Raw genomic sequence first — 19518 nt, 5'->3', positions numbered from 1 at the left:
AGAGCACATTTACACAAACCTACATGGTATAGCCTACTGTATACTTAGGCTGTATACCGTAGGCTATTGGTCCTAGGTTACAAATCTGTATAGCATGTTACTGTACTGAATGCTGCAGGCACTTGTAACACAATGGTAAGTATTTGTATATCTAAACATACCTAAATATAGAAAAGGTACAGTAAAAATATAGTATTATAATTTTTTTGGACCACTGTTGTATATGCAGACCAAAAAAATCATTATGTAGCTCATGGCTGTATATATATCTCGTTTGCTTGTCCTGTGAAATAGGTTATTAGCCCTGTTTTATAGATAAGGAGTCTTAAGCTCAAAGAAGGTTAAATTGCATAGCTGTGGGCACATAGAATGTGGTTATACAGCTAGAAGGTGAGGCTGCCATTCATGCCCCCACCTTTCCCTCCCCATTTCTGACAGATTGTTACTACAGCTCTTATGATTTCCAGTGTTTACTTTTCCACCTCTGGGAATTCTACAGAAATGAGAAAAAAAATGTTTCCAAAATTAGACAAAAATACTAGCCTCTGACAGAAATTGAATGCTAAAGATAACAAAGTATTAATAATTTATGGACTCCAACAAATCTGAGCCTTTCTTGCATTCAGCCTTTTCCTAATTGGCAGGAATCACTAACTGGTAGAAGCACTCGGCTCTACATGTTCCTGATTCCTGTGTGTTTGCCATTAGTGCAACCTGTGAGATCACGGTGACTTTGTGAAACTTCTTGAGAAAACTCAGTCAAGCCTAAGAAACGTTTTCATTCTTTGTCCAGCTTATCGGGACCACTTAAGATTCAAATTGCAATAAAGAGATGATTAAAATATTTAAAATACTTTCTGTCCTGGTGCCAATGATAAGGTGCTTTTTGCTACAAAAAATGCAAAGATTATACCTAAGTGTGCAGAAAAGAAATGGTGAGGCTGCTAGGAGTTCTGAGTCTGAAAATACTGTTCAATAAACACCCATAATGAAAAGGACTCTCATTGGTAATACAAGTCTATGTCATGCTATTGTGTAAAATTTTGTGTGTGTATCTAGCGCCTGCTATGTGCTCGGTGTTGCTCTTTTAAATATATTAACTTATTTGATTGTTATACCAACTCTATAGGGAGGATTCTATTGTTTACCCCACTTCACAGGAGAAAATGAGGCTAAAGACGTTAAAAAAACTTACCCTAAGACACACAATGAGTATGTGGTGGAGCCAGAATTCAAACTTAGGGGTTTAGATCCAGCACATTGTTCCGCCTTTCCAGTAAAATCAGACAGAAAATTCACAGTGTCTGCAAAATCAGAAAATATTTGTATTAGTCTGTTCTCATACTGCTGGTAAAGACATACCTGAGACTCGGTAATTTATAAAGGAAAGAGATTTAATGAACTCACAGTTCTACGTGGCTGGGGAGGCCTCACAATCATGGTAGAAGGGAAAGGAAGAGCAAAGGGACTTCTTACATGGCAGTGGGCAAGAGTGCGAATGCAGGGGATCTCCCCTTTAAAAAACCATCAGATCTCGTGAGACTAATTCACTATCATGAGAACAACACGAGAAAGACCCACCCCGGTGATTCAATTGCCTCCCACCAGGTCCCTCCCATGACACATGGGAATGACAGGAGCTACAATTCAAGATAAGATTTGGGTGGGAACACAGTCAAGCCATATCAATACTCATGCTTTTCAACCCAGTGTTTCCACTTGCAGTAATACTTTGTAACCATTAGCGAAAGTGTAGGTACAAGCATATTCACTGAAACGTTATTTTTAATAGCTAAACCTAAAAAAAATTAAACATATCCAAATATTCACCAATAGGGGAATGATTAAATCATGCCGTAGCCATTCTCCTTGGGGAGCACTAGGTGGCTGATATAAACTATGAGCTGAAATAATGAGTGCTAACATGGGAACAGGACTAAAATTAGATGAGAAAAAAAGCTATGTACAAAACAATGTGTGTACTATAAGACCTTTTCTTTGCAAAATATTGATGATAATTGAGATGGAAGAGGCAGAAAGTAAGATTAGTGTATACAGATAGAAGAAAAACAATTGATAGCGTGTGTGCTATAAATCCTACACTAATTACTATCATTGTGGTATGAGATTACAAAGTATGTGTATTTGCAGTGATATATTTATTCATTTAACAGGTACTTATTGGAAATGTGCTACATACGAGGTTCCAGGTGCTGAGGATGTATATAGAGCTTACATTCTCATTAGAAAAGACAGAAAAGCAGCAAGTATATAGGTGAACATTTGAATTTTGATGCAAAAAGCCTGTGACTTTTATATTAAAAAGATATTTTTTAAGATAAGAAGACAATTACCAAAGTAAAGTGGGGGCGGGTTCTGTGAAAGTCCACAGCCCTTCTGTTCATGAAGGATTGCCTGTGAGGTAAGAGGGTGGTGGTAACCAAAACAAAGCTGATGGAACAGATTTCATTTTAGGTCCATCAGTTCTGACTGTGCCCCAAAACTTGAGACATGACTTAGGTGGAAAATAGAAAAATAATATAAACTATGGGAGGGTTTATTTGTAAGTGTGTATGGGATTTGTAGGGAGCCAAATCCGAATGACTGGGTGTTTGTTACCACTGATAAATACTGCCTGTGCCTTCCTAACCTGGGAGTCTCCCCAAAACAGAATTACATATTTAGTAATCAGTTGTATATTTAAGTATAGTTGGACAGGTTCCCTTATAGGAACAGTAAGTATCTGCAGGATAAATTCCTGTAGATTTTGCGCCTCTTTCCCAGCAAGCTTCCCCTAAGTTGCCTCAGTGGTTAAGGAAAGCCTGATCTTGCTGATTCTACATGCCATAGAGTTCTCATTTTTCCAGCTTTGCTTTTTTTTTCAGAGCCAGACCTAGATATCAAGCAAGTATTTCTTGTTAGGACAGTATAACTAGGAAATAAAGGCCTGTTAGAATAAAAAGTGGATCCCCAAATGTATGTGTATGTGTGATTATGTGTGGATTAAAAAAAGAGTTGATTTGCCATGTACCATCCTCCTATCTGCCTTGGATATTTGAAGTTTCATTTCTGTTTTTGAGTACACACACACACATACACACACACACACACATTTATATCTATAGCCTTCCTTCCAAGCATATGTACACATCATATTATAATATACATACATATCTATCCCCGCCAATAATTCCGGTAAGTACAAACATTTAGAAACTATCAGTTATATTTCCCATGTTGATTTTTTAAAACAAAAATCAAGAGGGCAGAAATTAAATACATTAAACAGAGCTATAGTTGTTTGCTTGTGAAGCAAAGAGAGCCTGGGTCACTTAAGAAATGAGTTCAGTGGATTTCCCAAGCTGAAAACAGAAGTGCTAGAAGAAAATGGAGGAGTTATTCCATATTAGGAGATTATTCTAAGTGATAGTCTAGATTATTAAATTCTGGTTAGTTAAGAGATTATAAAGATTCCCATAGGATTGGTCATATTTTCTGTTTTAGGACACAAACATACAGACACAGTTTTGAAAGAGGTCAAAGAAAATGTCTGATGGACTCAGGGTGATTGATGGCACATTTTTTCTTTAATTCTCAAAAGAGAACTACATAATAATAAATGCATAAAATCTTGCAGTTCGTAAAGTTCATTAGCTCCGCCATCCTGTTAGGTGTGTACTGTGAAGATGTCTATTCTACAGCTGAGGAGGTAGCAGCCCACGGGTTGAGTAACTTCACGGATTCCACAAACATTTATTGAGAAACTGTGCCTTGGGTTTAACTGTTTCCCAAGTGGGCTTCAAGGTGGACTTAACAGTTATTATTTATTTGCATTTCCTGAAAGCGGAAACAAAATATTTTGTTGCTTAGTTAGGAAAGAGAGAATTCCTAAATGACCAATATGAGGTTGGACACAACACTCTTGCACACACCATTTCTGATCTCTGAAAACTAGGTTGACATCTGAGCAAACAGCATTGCTGTTTTCAAAACTAAACAAGGTCACCTGGGTTCATATTGCAGACTCTTTTATTCTGCCTTGCTCCTTCTACTATAGCTTACTGCCCTTTGTACATTCTAGTACTTCTTGAAATTAAGTACAAATGAAAAAAAATACTAAAAATATTTTTTAAAAGCTAGAGATTGCCTTTTTACAGCATCAAAAATGTCAATGACAGGATTCATGTGTAAAAACCAAGCACATCTAGAGCCCCTGAAATATAGTTTGATTCATAGAGTTTAAGTTCATAGGTTAATGTTAGAGCCACATCTATATAAGATAGAATCCTGCTGTGTACACCCCACCTAATTTCATCAATTCTCAGACCACCAGTGCTGTAAAAGATTACTCCACTCTTCTTTTTAAAATCCCGAAATAAAATGAACAGAAGATAAAGCACAGAAAATGTCGATATCTTTATTTTTTCTCTGCTTGTATGTTCCAGGTGGGAGAGTTCAGAGCGCACGCTGCTGAGTGGACAGCCAACGTCACAGCCGAATTCAAAGAAACCAGGAGGCGACTGAGTGTGGAGATTTATGACAAGTTCCAGCGTGCCACCTCCATCAAGCGGAAGCTCTCGGCAGAACTGGCTGGAAATCACAATCAGGAGCTGACTCCTTGTAGGAGGACCCTGTCAGTGAACCATCTGACCAGCGAGAGGGATGTCTTGCCTCCCTTACTGAAGACTGAGAGTATCTATCTGAATGGTTTGACGCCACACTGTGCTGGCGAAGAGATTGCTGTGATTGAGAACATCAAATAGCCCTCTCTTTGAATAACCTTAGGCATAGCCATAGGTGAGGACTTCTTTATGCTCTTTATGACTGTTGCTGGTAGCATTTTTTAAATTGTGCATGAGCTCAAAGGGGGAACAAAATAGATACATCCATCATGGTCATCTATCATCAAGAGAATTTGGAATTCTGAGCCAGCACTTTCTTTCTGATGATGCTTGTTGAATGGTCCACTTTCTTTGACGAGTGGAATGACAAGCAATGTCTGATGCCTTTTTGTGCCCAGACTGTTTTCCTCTCTCTTTCCCTAATGTGCCATAAGGCCTCAGAATGAATTAGAATTGTTTCTGGTAACAATGTAGCTTTGAGGGATCAGTTCTTAACTTTTCAGGGTCTACCTAACTGAGCCTAGATATAGACCATTTATGGATGACAACAATTCCTTTTTTTTTTTTTTTTTTTTTTTTGTAAATGACAAGAAATTCTTATGCAGCCTTTTACCTAAGAAATTTTCTGTCAGTGCCTTATCTTATGAAGAAACAGAACCTCTCTAGCTAATGTGTGGTTTCTCCTTCCCTGCCCCCACCCCTAGGCTCACCTCTCTAGTCTATTACCCCAGTTCTCCCTTTTGAACACCATACCTTGCTGGAAACAGTGTGTAAAATGACTGAAGTGATGATGCCCGAAGAAGAAATAGATGCCAAATTACATGGACATTGAAGCAACACTCAGCGTTGCCTAGTGTTAAAGGCACTGCAGAGAAATGAGGTACAGAGGTGGCCCCTCTGAGTATTTATTTGACTCAGGTACCAGTGGTACATATATACAGTGTAATTATGACCAGGCTGGTAAAATTGGCTGCTCCCAAACAATCCCCTTTTTCCTGGCAGTATTTGGAATTTATCATTTATTAATAACTATACATTTTTTAAAGGCAGAAGAAGAAAATCTATCTATCTATATATACATATATAAATGACCTGACAGAAGAAAACTGTTAAAAATGGATATTATTGGAGGCGATTTAAAATGGTGGGTGTGAATTATCATTCTGATGGAAAGGAAATAGCAAAACAATGTGTTACAAGTATTTGCTAATAAACAGTATACTGCCAGCTTCTAATTGCTTTTTGATGTATGAAAGGCTTATATAATTTTCTTTTCGTTGGGTGACTTTTGCCAGATGAGAGGAGGTGGCACAGTGGTGAGTGCAGGGCACAGTCCTAGCCTTCTGTGGGTGTACTTTTGGAGTTGTGACTTGGCTGTGAGGGCAGAAGTTGAAGTTGGGATCACTGTGACTTTGCACATAGAAAAATGCAGATTGCAGGCATAATTCATCTCTGACATTAGAGAAAAAGCTGTTATAGCACAATTTAAATTTTGAGAGTTTGCTGTGTTTTTTTTTTAACATAAAAGAGGCTGATTATTCTTTTTAGTTTAATTTTATATCCCATAATTCTTCAGATGGTTCCAAGATTCAGAAAAAATTCAGTAAATGCACCCCGTAAATTGCTACCCTTTCCTTTATTTTCATACTTAGATCTGCTGTACATTGTATATATATATAATTTTTAAAATGCAGAAAGAAAATAATTTCCCTAAATATAAATGCAAACTGATTTCTTTTACTTTTTTGTGTGTAGGGGTGGGAGCTGTATCTGAATAAGTGGCATTCAGATTAGGGTCCTGAAAAGCCCAGAATCTTTAAAAACAAACAAACTAATAGATGCTTATTTTCCAACATTTAAATTTAAGCTAGAAATGTAAATATTCAATTAATTTGTTAAAAGTACTTTTATAAAGTTAAAAAGAAATTCCAACCAAAATTGTAGAAAGTCAGGCTCTTTTAGAAAGAAAGCTACACCCATTTCCTCAAATAACTGTTCCGAAAATTTATATGGTGGAATGCACCATGTATAAACTGTGAATTGTATTGACAAATAAAGTTTGTAATTAAAGTCAGCATTTTCTGAGTCTCCTGCTTGCTGCTGAGAATTTAGATATGATCTAGGTAGGTAGAACTCCAGGATGTTACTTTTCATGCTGAGTGTTTGTCATTCCTTTATTCAAAATATTTAAGAAATATTTTCGATGTTTTGATATACCCTTGCTAAATACATGCAGACTGTTTCCCTCGGTGGCTAGTCATGAAAACCAAATATAGTGAAATTCAGTTTTGAAATAAGATATTTGAAATCGCATATAGATTCAAGGTTGTTTCTATTATATTACCGTATATTTATGTCATATTTTATTATTGTTAGACCTTGTCTTGACACTGAAGTAGACTGAATGCTGAACACAGGTGCCTGAATGGTTTTTTGTAAGGAAAAGACAATTAAGCATCCCGGTGGTATTGAAGTCTAAAGAAGGTAGTTACCAACCAATCTTCTAGACCTTATACCACAAAACGTTTGGACTACTTACCTTGTTCGTATCCTACATAAATTTATTGATCAATTCCTAAACAATTTGATGGTCAGTAAGTTTTCTAAAACTAGCCCCCAACATCATCCTTAGGATTAGGGGAATTTTAAGAAAGCGTGTATTATATTAACTGAAATCGCTTTTATTTTCTTAAGGCTTATTTTGTTTATTTCTTGTAGGGAGAACCTTGATAAAGATTTTGACAAAACGTGGAATATTCTAGTGAGTTTATTTTTCCATTAGGCCAGTATAAGAGTGAGTAGTTTTTCCTGGGAAGATATTTGAAAAATAACTACTAGACCAGAAAGTATCAGGGACTCCCTAATCTATATCCCTAGATGTAGATTCTGGAATATGCTCTCTATCCAACCTTACGGATGCTAAATGTGAAAGTGGTTCTTTTGGAGTTCTTTCAATCTCTTACATAGATCTATATACTATGCTACATAGTTCATGTGACACACCTTGTTTTTCAACAGTATTTCACTCTTGCAATTCAGAAGAAAGTACAATTTTTGAGGCCAAGAGGGAATTGAATAATGTGCATCTTGGCCTTCAAAAAAAGAAAGAACAGTGTGTAGGGCTCTATTTATTTCTCAAATTTTAAGGAACACATGACATAAAAGACCAAGTCCCATCTAATTCTGTGTCAAAAATCAGTAAAATTATTTGACTCTTAAAGCTTAAAGTTCAGAGACTTAGGGAAATTTTAAGTGGAATACCAAAAAACAAAAAAACAAATGTAGGCATTCTGAAGATTTGAAATAGCTGTTTATTCCCAAGAATTAGAGGTCTAGATCAACTTGCCTTTCTTTATTTGTTGTTTTTAATTCTTGCTGGTCTAGTAAAGTCATAACTTATTTGTGATTCGCATTTCTTATTAAAATGTAAGTATGACTTTGTTTTTATATAAACTAAACGGTTTTTTATTTGAATGTTCATAACTCCATTACAATTAATGTGTGATATTTGCTTTAGCATGAGTTTACTTAAATTTAAAATTAAATTAAATTAAATTTCCTTCCATAGTGAAACTGGCCAGGTGTGGTGACTCACACCTGTAATCCCAGCACTTTGGTAGGCACAGGCGGGTGGATTACTTGAGGTCAGGAGTTTGAGATGTAGCTGGCCAACATGGTGAAACTCCATTTCTACTAAAAATACGAAAAAATTAGCCGGGCGTGGTGGCACATGCTTGTAGTCCCAGCTACTCAGGAGGTTGAAGCAGGAGAATTGGTTGAACCCAGGAGGCGGAGGTTGCACCACTGCACTCCAGCCTGCGCGGCAGAGAAAGACTTGGTCTCAAAAAAACAAACAAACAAACAAACAAACAAAAACCTAAATAAATAAAATCAAATAAAAGTTCCTCTCATAGTGAGACTGGCCTTGCATATGCTCATGTGTCAGTTCCAAGATAGAACAGGATAACCTGGTTATTTCTGACAGAAACTTTTGTGAGTAACCTATTGTAGTTATTGAAGTTATCTTAATATAGAGAAAGCTTCATAAGTTCCACTTGCTTTCTTCCTCCCCCAACCACTTCAATGACCCTCTCAAAGATTTTCTCCTCTCGTTTCACACATGATACTTCCCCAGTCATAACCCAACTACCCCTTCCTGAAAGACAGGGATTGGTTTCAAGGACCAGGAGTTTTGGTCTTGGTCTTTTGTTTTGACTCGATTCTGTTGACTAAACCCTGCTTTTACAATTTCTAATATTTATAAAACCATTTATTGTTTTCCTAGTATTAGCTTTATAAAATGTTTTCATTGTATTAGGTTTGTCTCAATTCACAACAATTTTTTCTTTTTATCTGGGATTCCTTGTCAAAGTATTTTTGTTTAGTCACCAAAAACTCACTGCCTAGCCTTTATTCTATTTATTTTGAACCTTTAGACTTGGATTTCTTGCTCTGAATTCATCAAGCTAACTCACACGGGTATCTTCAATTCTAAAAGGGACCCCAACAGAACCAAGACTCTTTCATAATCTTTCCCCAGACCTGGCCTTCTTGTGTCATCTATTTCAGCAAGTGGCACAACTATCCCTCTGGCTGGGCAAGTCATCCTTGATATCTTCTTCTCTTCGTCAACTCCATCTCCACCTATCACCAAGCTGTTGACTTGTAACCTAAATATGTTTTCAATTTGTACATGGCCATTGCCTTAATCCAAGTCAACACCATCTTTTCCCTTCACTCAACTGCTTTTATATCATTCTCTTCTCATCATTGATGGTAAAGAGTTCTTTTTAAAAAGAACAAATTGTCTACAAGGCCTTCTTCTAATTATTCTACTTTATGCCACCCTCTCCAGACTCATTGTGTATCCCTCTCTACCTCTGTGAACCCCAGTTCCACTAGATTTCTCCCTTCTGTCACAAGGTTATGTTGATGTTGTCCCTTTACCTGGAATGCTCACTCTCTTTTTACTCTTTAACCCTTTTCACCTAAAAAACTTCTACTCACCCTTCAGAACCCAGCTACACTATCACTTTCTCTGATAAGCCTTCCTTAATGTGAATTCAGGTAACTTTGTAATATGCTCTATAAAACCTCTTTTCTTTCCTTCAGTTTATGATTAGATATTCATGACTATTCTTATTTATTATATGTCTCCATCACTAGAATATAATTCATTTGTTTTAGCATACTATTTTATCCCCAGATACTAGCAGAGTACATAAAATAGGTGTTTGATAAATACAAGATAAATGAATGAATAAAGATAACAGGGATTTGGCTGTTGTAAACATCTGAAGTTTCCTTGTGCATAAATAACTCAAATTTTCTTAGCTTCACATTTATCTGTCTTCTTCCACTAACTTACTGGTAAATGAAATAAAAACAGCAGTTATTTCTCCTATTAACTACTATTAACTGATAAGCTGGTACTAGTTATTAATTGTGTGGGGGGTGTGTGTGTGCCTGTGCCTGTGTGTGTGTGTGTGTATGAATTAAAGCCAATTCTCACACTAGACAGACTTGCAGTTTATTAGTCATTATGTACTCTTGCTACCTATAAGCAAGAAATTTATTATTTGTATTTCTAAACTTAAACTCACAATAGATACTATCAAAGCTTTTCAGTTGTAGCTTAATCTTGAAAATTTGTTTACAAATTAAATTCAAAACATATTTGCTAATGCTAGTAAGTGGATGCCTTTTATTAGTAGAAAACTAAATGCACAATTATCATCCTTGCCAAATAAAATCCAGCTTTTTCATGCTTAAACAAATTTATGAACAGTCTTGGAAGCAATCCATTATTCGGCACATTTGAACAGTATTCACCAGAGAATATTAATCACTTACATGGTGTGATTTTAAAATTAATTCATAGAATTCATTCAGTTGATTCTTGATTTTGTATATGGTATCTCTTTTTGCACTATAAAATTAATAGAGAAAAGTATGTAGATGTTTTTTTATCATTCTAACTACTTTGTTTAAAAAACATTTTAGACTTTTAAATAATTTTCACATTAGACTGTATGTTTTGGGATTTTTACTGAAAAATTTAAAACAAGTATTACTAAGTGACATTGTCTGGTCCAGATTCAAATTTTGTCATTGACCAAGTACTTCAGGATTGGGAACACACAACACCAAGATACTGTCAAGACATCTAAATAACTCATTTTGATTCTCAGTCAGTTGGGAAGAGCAATTCAGAATTGACACGTGCATTGAAAAACTTTCTCTAATATTGCCAGGGTCTAGATATGTAGACAAGTAAATTAGCCAAATGTATGAATCTCTTCACTGATTAAATTGTATATGCAAACAAAATAATATCTTGGTCATGGTTTATCAAGTCAACATTTATCAAGACTCTTTAGAGTGGCAATCATTAGAATACTAAGCCAAATCAATGTTTGCTGTCTAGGAAATGGCAAGCCATGGGTAAGACAACAATGAAAACAAATAACCAAAACACAAGGTGATAAATATTACAATGAGGTGTGCAAAGAAGCACTAGGAATAGTACAATACTCTGAGGAAGGAAAAACTATCAACTTGAGTTGAAGAAAGGCTTTATTGAGCAACTCATGTCTGAGTTAGATCTCAAAAGAGCTATAGAATTTCACTGGATTTCAGATATAAGGACAAATAAAAGTTTAGCATGATTAGGCACTAGCAGATTGTTTTATGTGGGCTGAGCAGGGTGTGTGTGTGTGAGATGATATTGCAAAATGCTTAAGAACACAAAGTGTGGAACCAGTTGGCCTGAGTTCATTCCTCTGTCCTGCCACACCCTAAGGAAGGTTTTTGTTTGTCAGCATCTATATGCCTTATTTTCCTAATATGTAAAATGATGATGAGTTCCAAATCTTAGGATTATTCTGACGTTTAAATGAACAAATACATTTAAAGTGTGAAGTGCAATTCCTGGAACATTTTAAGGGTTCAATAAATATTTGCTAATGATGATACTACTACTACAACTAATAATGATAAATCCCACATACATTAGAGAAAATGAGGCTAGAAGAATTGATGGGAACTGGGTGGTGAAGGTGTTCAGCTGCCAGAGGTTGAGGTGGTCAAGTAAGACAAAGAATTAAACTTAAAGTAACAATCAAGCCTTTATTCACTCACTGGAAGAACACATGAGAAAGGCTCCCCAGTGTTCCATATTTCCCTATGGAACTGCACTGGGTGAGAATCAGACAACTCGTAGCACAGATGGGGGATTCATCTCAGCACTGAGGAGTTCCCAATCAAAGCCTCCTGCCTTTCACAGACTCTGGAGGCTAGGGGCGGAAAGTGGAAGAAAGGAAGGGATAGGAGTTGAAAATTACTAAGTCAGAGTTGAGAAAAGTGCCTCAACCCATGCCCCCAATAAGGAATGTTCCAAATGGAAGCTCCTGAGCTCCTGATTGCAACTCCCTCCAGAAAGTTCCAATGCTTTGACTGTGCATCACATCTAACATGGCGAGGCACCCTTCCCCAGGAGTCCTGCCAGGCAAATCCTTGAAATTGCCTACGGTTGGGCCTGAAAGATCACCCAGAGGATTTTGGCCTGCAACCAGGCTCCTCAGAAGGAACCATGATTCTTTCCAAAGAAGTTTAGATTTGGCAGTGAAAAGTCACTTCAAACTTTAAAATAGGGAGTGATGTGAATAGATTTGTGCCGTGGAACAGTCACCTTGGCAATGGTGTGGAAATCAATGCTGAGGGGATGTGATGTCTGGCAGAATGTCAGAGGACTCTTGGAGAAGTCCCTGAGCGGGATTTGAGTCTGAACCATGCGAGGGGCACTGGGTGGATATTGGTGCCTTTAACTCAGATTAGGATCATGAGGCTACTGGAAAGGAAGAGAAAGTTTGAAAGTGAAACAGATGTTTTGAAGTTATGGTGTCAGTGGGGTCACCAAAGTGAAAACCCTCCATAGGCAGAATACTCACATGAGCTCAGGTCAGGAGTCCCAGGTAAAGAAACAAACGTAAGCATTGCTGATATTATAAGAATTTCACATTAACAATGAGAAGTTGAAGTCACTATAGTTAGTACTGCTAAAAATAAAAGCCTCTTCTCTTCTAAATATTAACCCAGCCTTGAATAACCTATGTAAGCTAGGTGTATTCATTGCAAACAAAAAAGAAAAACAAACCTCATATGAATTATATAAGATGATCTTAGAGCATTTTCAACCTAAACATTAATCAAGAATTACTGGCTGGCACATTGGTGATTACTGTGTACATTTTCTTTGTGGTAAACAATTTTCATCAGCAAGGCATGTATATGTGTGTATATTGTTTTATATCTGCCAAACTATTTCTTTTGGTTTTATTAATCTTAACATATGTTCCCATGACATCTCTTCTTGAAAGAGAGAAACACAACAAACTCATGCATGAAACTGGAAAACCATCAATGAAATCATGCATGACAACTGTAGTGGACTCTGTTGCTGCCTGAGCCAGATTGCCTTTACTGAGTTGGAAGCCCTATCATCAGCTGCTCTTAGTGTTAGATGCTAACAGTTTATAGCTGTCGCATTTTCTGAAGCACACCGCTCTGCAGACTTGAAGCTACTTCACTGGGAGGTTACCCAGCTTCAGTCCCACCCCAGCATGGGTGACCCACAGCCAATAATTGTCATAAGGATGACAAAAAGCAGACTTACACTCCACAGCTCCCCGTGAGGCCAGGCTGAGGCTAGACTCTAGCTGAGACCACATCTTTGCTTAGAGCCTCCCTGTATCCTCTCCTGTTGCCTTCATCCTCTTTCTTCGGAGTACACACACCCAGATATCACATGCACCTGAACCCCTATCTCATGCTCTATTTTGAAGATGACTGTAGAAGTCATATATTGGAAAAGAAGGTCAGGTTCAGGGTGGGAGAAATAAACATTTTTTTAAAATACAGAAGTGATGACTCAGCCATTTATGTGGCTCTTAGTCTCTGGGCAACCATAGTGAAAAGTGAAACATTTATCAGGACTTGGTTCTCATTAGCAATGATGAGACAGTGCTTCCAGGTCTCAAGAAAACAGAGCCTTTTCATAACTGAATTCTAATAATACAATTTTACATATGGCTTCACATAGGTAACAGAGAGCAATGAAGGATTCCATTTGGAATATTTTTCAGGTAGGATCTTGAAAAGTTTCAGAAAGATGCAAAGATATATCGGATGCATCAAAATTATGTAGCTGTGGTTTAGGCTGGAGGGATTTGAAGTTTTTCACTTAGCTTATGCACTTCAACAGAAGCAAAGTGAAACAAGTAGGGGAAGCCAATCATGAAATGGCTAAATTAGTGAGGTTCAATAGTATATAAACTATGACTGGGGGAGAGTGATTAATAGCTAAATGCAAAACACAACTTGGAAAAATATCACTTGGCTTACAACTAAATCAGAGTTTCTTAATCTCTATTCTATTGATATTTTGGAGTGGATAATTATTTGTTGTAGGAGTTCTCATTGATATTTTGGAGTGGATAATTATTTGTTGTAGGAGTTATCCTGTACACTGTAGAATGTTTGGTAGTAGTAGTGGCCTCTATCCACTAGATGCTAGTAGTACCCTCCAATCGTGGTAGCCAAAAATGTCTCTAGACATTGCCAGATGTTCCCTGTGGAGGGACTCACACCTAGTTTAGCACCACTGAAATAAACTATTATATATGTTGTCTAAGGAGTTAAGCAATGTCAACCAAGAGGAAGTTACATGCTCCAGGAATATAAACAGGTGAGTATTTAATTAAACATATGCAGTTGAGAGATACTCATGAACTAAGACATACCGTTAGAGAATTGGTTCAGGTCAAAAATTAGTTCAAATCAAAATAATGAGATCGACAAATGAAGGAAGCTAGCTAAGTTGCCTGCAGTTTCATTGACTTGACTTGACTCAATTCAAGGGCTAAACAGAGAGTTTCCTTGATTATGATCAGATTGAATGAAATTAAACCCTTTTCTGATACTGTGGTCCAAAATTACATTGCCTCATCCATGGGCAGCAGTTGAAACCAAGGGAAGTGGTCAGATAGTAAGCAGTTCCATCTGCTGTGTTTGCGTTTTGGAGTTAAATAGCCTAGGAATAAACTTTTCTTAAAACCCTTTTACCCAAGAATCATGTAATTCCTCTTTGAAACTTTCCACGTGTGTTACCTGAAGAAGCCTGCCACAATGGCATAGTCTCCCTGAAATGGTCTTAATCTCATCTGAATTCAAGTAGCAATTTTCTTCAGCAAAATGAGGCTCTTTAAGTTTCAGAAGGGAAAGAAAAAACACATTTCCTATTAATTTGTAAATTCTCTCCCTATGGCAAAGCTGAATTATAAGGGTTTAACATTCGCAGCATGATAATTTCTTACAACCAGCTATGGAACATGATCAACATTACAATGAAGGACATACATTTTCATGAATTATTATGGCAGTGGGTTTTAGCCGAAAAATATCTATTTAATGACATACTGATGTATTTCTGCCAATTGGTGCAGCAATGCCCTCTGCACATTGAAGGAAATGCACTGAAAATCAAAGACTGGGAATGTTTTTGACTTCTATGTTCTATGTAGCCAAGTGCATCTGGGCTCTCCCAAATTTCTCTAAATTGACCGCTTTGAAATTGTTACTTAACTAGGTGAATCTGATCTCTTGTTGAAGTTACTGTGAACTATCAAAAATCTCTTTGACAGCCATTCCCAAAAATATTTAGGGAAACATTATCCTTTAAGATTCTTTGGGGAAAGAAAGAATGTTTTGTGGTCAAAAAATTTGGAATACACTGTACCCTACACCTAAACAACTAACACCAACAGGTTTTAAAGGTTTTGAGAAGTCCTACAGTGAGGAATCTGATGGCACAGTATTACCCTAAAATATGGCACAATAATCTGTATTACTCCAAAACTTGGCAAGTTAGACATTTGTTATCGCACAAAGATTCAAAGGATCAGGACTCTAGGAATGACTTAGCTGGATATCCTGGCTTAGAGTCTTGCACGTGGTTGTAGTCAAGCTGTTGGCCAGGTCTGCAATCATATGAAGGCTTGAAGGGGGACAGAAAGATCTACTTCAAAGATGGCTTACTCACATGGATGTTGGCAAGAGAGCTCAGTTCTTTACCATATGCAAGTCTCCACAGTACTGCCCGAGTGTCCTTATAACATGGCAGCTAGCTTCCCACAGAGTAAGTGATCTGAGAAAGAGAGAGCAAGGAGGAAGCCAGAGTGCTTTTTATGATCTAGTTTATGAAGTCACACATATTCACTTCCACTTTTACTCTTAAAAGTGAATCACTAAGTCAAGTTTATACTCGAAGAGTAGGCAAGTAGGAAGTACACATATACACAGATCTGTTAGACATGAATACTCTTGATTAAAACAATTAAACCTCATTCTACATTCAAGAAAATTACATGTGGTTTCAGATGTAAGTTCAAGCTCTTGATAACACGAGCCAATAAAATAATTTTGGGGTAGACTATTAGTCTCAGATAATTCATAATCCATCCTGTGTAGTTAAGTGTAAACCTCGCAGAAGCAAAGAAAAACTGGTTATTAGAGGTGTAGGTTATATTGGCTCTCAAAGGGGAAATGCATTCTATGTTGCTGAATATTTAAGTATGCCTTTATTACATATCATATATATATATATATACACTTTATCCTCAGAAAACATTTCTGCATATGCCCAATGTAAATAACAAGTGGTGTGTCAATGGCCATAAGAGACTGGGAAGAAATCGATATGCACCTTAAGGATCAAGTCTGTCAAATCTGTTGCAGATGCAAATATTATATGTCACTCTTTTCCATCTTTCAGACAAATATGTGACAATGGCTCTTAACAAAGAAGATCAAGAATGATTAACTTAATTTTTGTTTGGATGAGTTTGCTCAGTTGGGCAGAGCAGAGTAGTGATGACAATGGAAATGCTCCCAGTGCCAGAGAGTTGCCTTCTGTTTCATAGGCGCACTCTAAAGTTCCTGGCTAGTCATTTTTCAGATATTTGCTTAGAATAATTAAGAAATGATGTGAGAGAATATAGATAGCTCAATAAAAACTACATATCAAAAGAAGTCATAACTGTAGATAAAACAAAAACATTGATTTTATGTATTGCTTACACTTCAAAAAGTCGATAAATTCATCACCCCATATTTTAATGTGTCTGATGTACCACACCATACCAAAAATGTAAGCAGAAAATTGCTCCAAGCTCTCAGAACGTATCCCAGCACCTCAGATTTTTCCATTTGTTTGAACACAAAGTACTGGTTTTTGTGGGATGGATGTCACACATTAAGCTTTAAGGCAAATGTGTTCAAGAATCAGATCTGCTCTAATATCATTTTTGCAATAACACACACCCAGGTTTAAATGGAATTTCTTTAAGATATATGCAAATAGAATACAAAATTATAAATGGTATATGCCATCAGAGTTAAGAAGAAACCAGTAGGTTTGGAGGAGTAAGAGTTCATTCATCTCAAGGTTCCCTGAAGCTCTCATGGAGGAGCTAATATGTGAGATGTAGTGAGCAAAGGTAATGGGATTCTGAGATAAAGGAAACAGTGAATGTTTGTGGAGTATTTTACTTTCCACCTTTTTCTTCTCTCAGTTCCATGGATCATCATATCAGGTTGTGTCTATCTCCCTACTAGTAGATAAATGTCAAATTTGGGGTTCTCTGAGAATCAGATATGAAATCAAGGCTAGATAGGCAAGAGATTTATTTGAGGAAATACTTACATTAGTTTTCCAAAGTTCTCATAACAAAATAATCACAAACTGAGTGACTTAAAACAACAGACATTTACCCTCTCACACTTCTGGAGTCTAGAAGTCTGAAATTAAGGTGTTAGCAGGGCCATGCTCCCTCCGGGGCCTCTAGGGGAGGATTCTTCCTTGTCTTTTCCAGGTTCCAGTAGCCCCAGGCATTCATTCCTTGATTTGTGGTATTGTAACTCCAATCTCTGCCTCTGTCTTCACATGGATTTCTTCCCTCTATGTTTTTCAAATTTCTCTTTTCTTTTTAATTTATTATTTTTTTTTTAATTTTACTTTAAGTTCTGGGATCATGTGCTGAAAGTGCAGGTTTGTTACACAGGTATACATATGCCATGGTGGTTTGCTGCACCTATGAACCCATCATCCAGGTTTTAAGCCCCACATGCATTAGGTATTTGTCCTAATGCTCTCCCTCCCCTTTCCCTCCCCACTCTAACAGGCCGAGGTGTGTGATGTTCCCTTCTCTGTGTCCGTGTGTTCTCATTGTTCAACTCTCACTTATGAGTGAGAACATGCAGTATTTGGTCATACTGGATGAAGGGCCCATCCTAATGACCACATCTTAATTTGATTATATCTGCAAAGACCCAATTTCCAAATAAGGTCGTATTCACAGGTACCGGGGGTTAGAATTTGAAAATATCTTTTGAGGGGACACAGTTCAATCCATAATAATACTTATGAAGTGTGAATGGGGAGAGAGAGAAATATTGAAGGAGTCTTCTTTCTGCAGTGCACTGTGATCCCCACGAAAGGAGGGAAGGAGGACAGATTGGGTAGGAAGAAACTCAGATAACAATACAGCTTTGAGAAAGTTGTGGTCAGGCCAACGAGAAATCCCCAAACAAAGTTCACCATTAAAGGAATAAATGTTCTAGTTCTAGCACCCCCACCCCCAATGTTCAGATATTGGTTTGAAACAGCCTGGTAGAAGCATAGCCTGGCATGAATGAAACCCAAAAGGTGAGAGCTAGAGGCTGTTAATCAGTTATGCTTGCTCCTCATAGCAGTTTCTATTAAAGGCAGATCAGAACAGGGCAAATCTATGACCACCACAGTATGCTTTTGCAAACACACTTGCTCAGTAGCTAAGAGTCGTTTTTCCTGAGAGGCAACTTAGAAGAAGTGGGGTAATAGGATGACCTATGACCCTCATTGTTGCAGTTGGGCTTGGGGTTGCAACTTGTACTTGTTGTCTCTTTAATCCACTATTCATGTTAAATTTCCCTCAACCTCAGCAGATCTTTGTGCCTTACCTGATGTCATGGCTCAAACCTTTATTCCTGAAGGCACCAAATCCTTGATAGTTATATCCATCTCACACTGGGTTTTGCTCATATCCATTTACAGTCACATGGGATGAGTACCAAGAGACCCACAACTGAATAACTTGGGTTCCAAACTCATCCCTTTCTGCCTCCACTGTGTAAAAGCCATACAATGTTCTTCTGGCGATTACAGTCAATAACCCTCACTAAAATAGTGTCTCTTGTTCTCATCTGCTGAACATTGGACACAGAGTTCAAATTGCCCTGACACCAACCAAAGCTTATAGTCCAACAGGACCCTTGTGTTCCTTGTAAGGGCATACGTCCTACCCCTTCCATGGGGACCAGGATATACAACTTTGCAGAGCTCAGATACAGGAAGCAGAACGTTTCCCAGTGAGCCATTGTAAATGATGGAAAGTGGAACCTCATCTCGCATCCCCTGGTTCCCAGACACAAGTATCCTTCCTACTGGGGACACCATATAGTGGCCTTAACTTAATGGATGTACTGCATCCCAAAGGATAACACCTCATTTTCAAAAATTATTTCCCCCAAAGCTGGTTCTTTAGCTGTATTTTCAATCATTGTTTTAGGACTTATAAGACCAGCTGTTTCTGAATGGTCTGGCATGTTATACAAGTTGATGTCATGGGCATGAGCCCACTCCCATCCGTTTGTCACTGGGAAGTGGTTTCCTTGCTCAGATGTTACATTGGGTAATATCTCATGCCTATGGATCTGGCATTCTGTAAGTCCCTGGATAGTGGTGCTTGCTGAGGTTTTGTAAGCAGAAATGGTAAACCCATACTCAGAGTAGTTATCTATA

The 19518-nt window shown here is 37.5% G+C and overlaps 1 protein-coding gene across 3 annotated transcripts in view; it reads left to right on the top strand.

The window, feature by feature from the left end:
* KCNK2 (potassium two pore domain channel subfamily K member 2) overlaps window positions 1-6699 on the top strand; it is a 237621-nt gene extending 230922 nt beyond the window's left edge. For all 3 annotated transcript variants that reach the window (XM_050780573.1, XM_050780581.1, XM_050780563.1), the window contains exon 7: window positions 4446-6699. In XM_050780573.1, the coding sequence (XP_050636530.1) occupies window positions 4446-4763 (318 nt within the window). In that variant the 3' untranslated portion in view covers window positions 4764-6699. The remainder of the gene's footprint in view (window positions 1-4445) is intronic.
* Window positions 6700-19518: the final 12819 nt, after the last annotated feature.

This window comes from Macaca thibetana, chromosome 1 (assembly GCF_024542745.1).
Source record: "Macaca thibetana thibetana isolate TM-01 chromosome 1, ASM2454274v1, whole genome shotgun sequence".
Lineage (NCBI taxonomy): Eukaryota > Metazoa > Chordata > Mammalia > Primates > Cercopithecidae > Macaca > Macaca thibetana.
The sequence above is the reverse complement of the archived record's forward strand: the minus strand, read 5'-3'. Positions and strand labels throughout refer to the sequence as shown.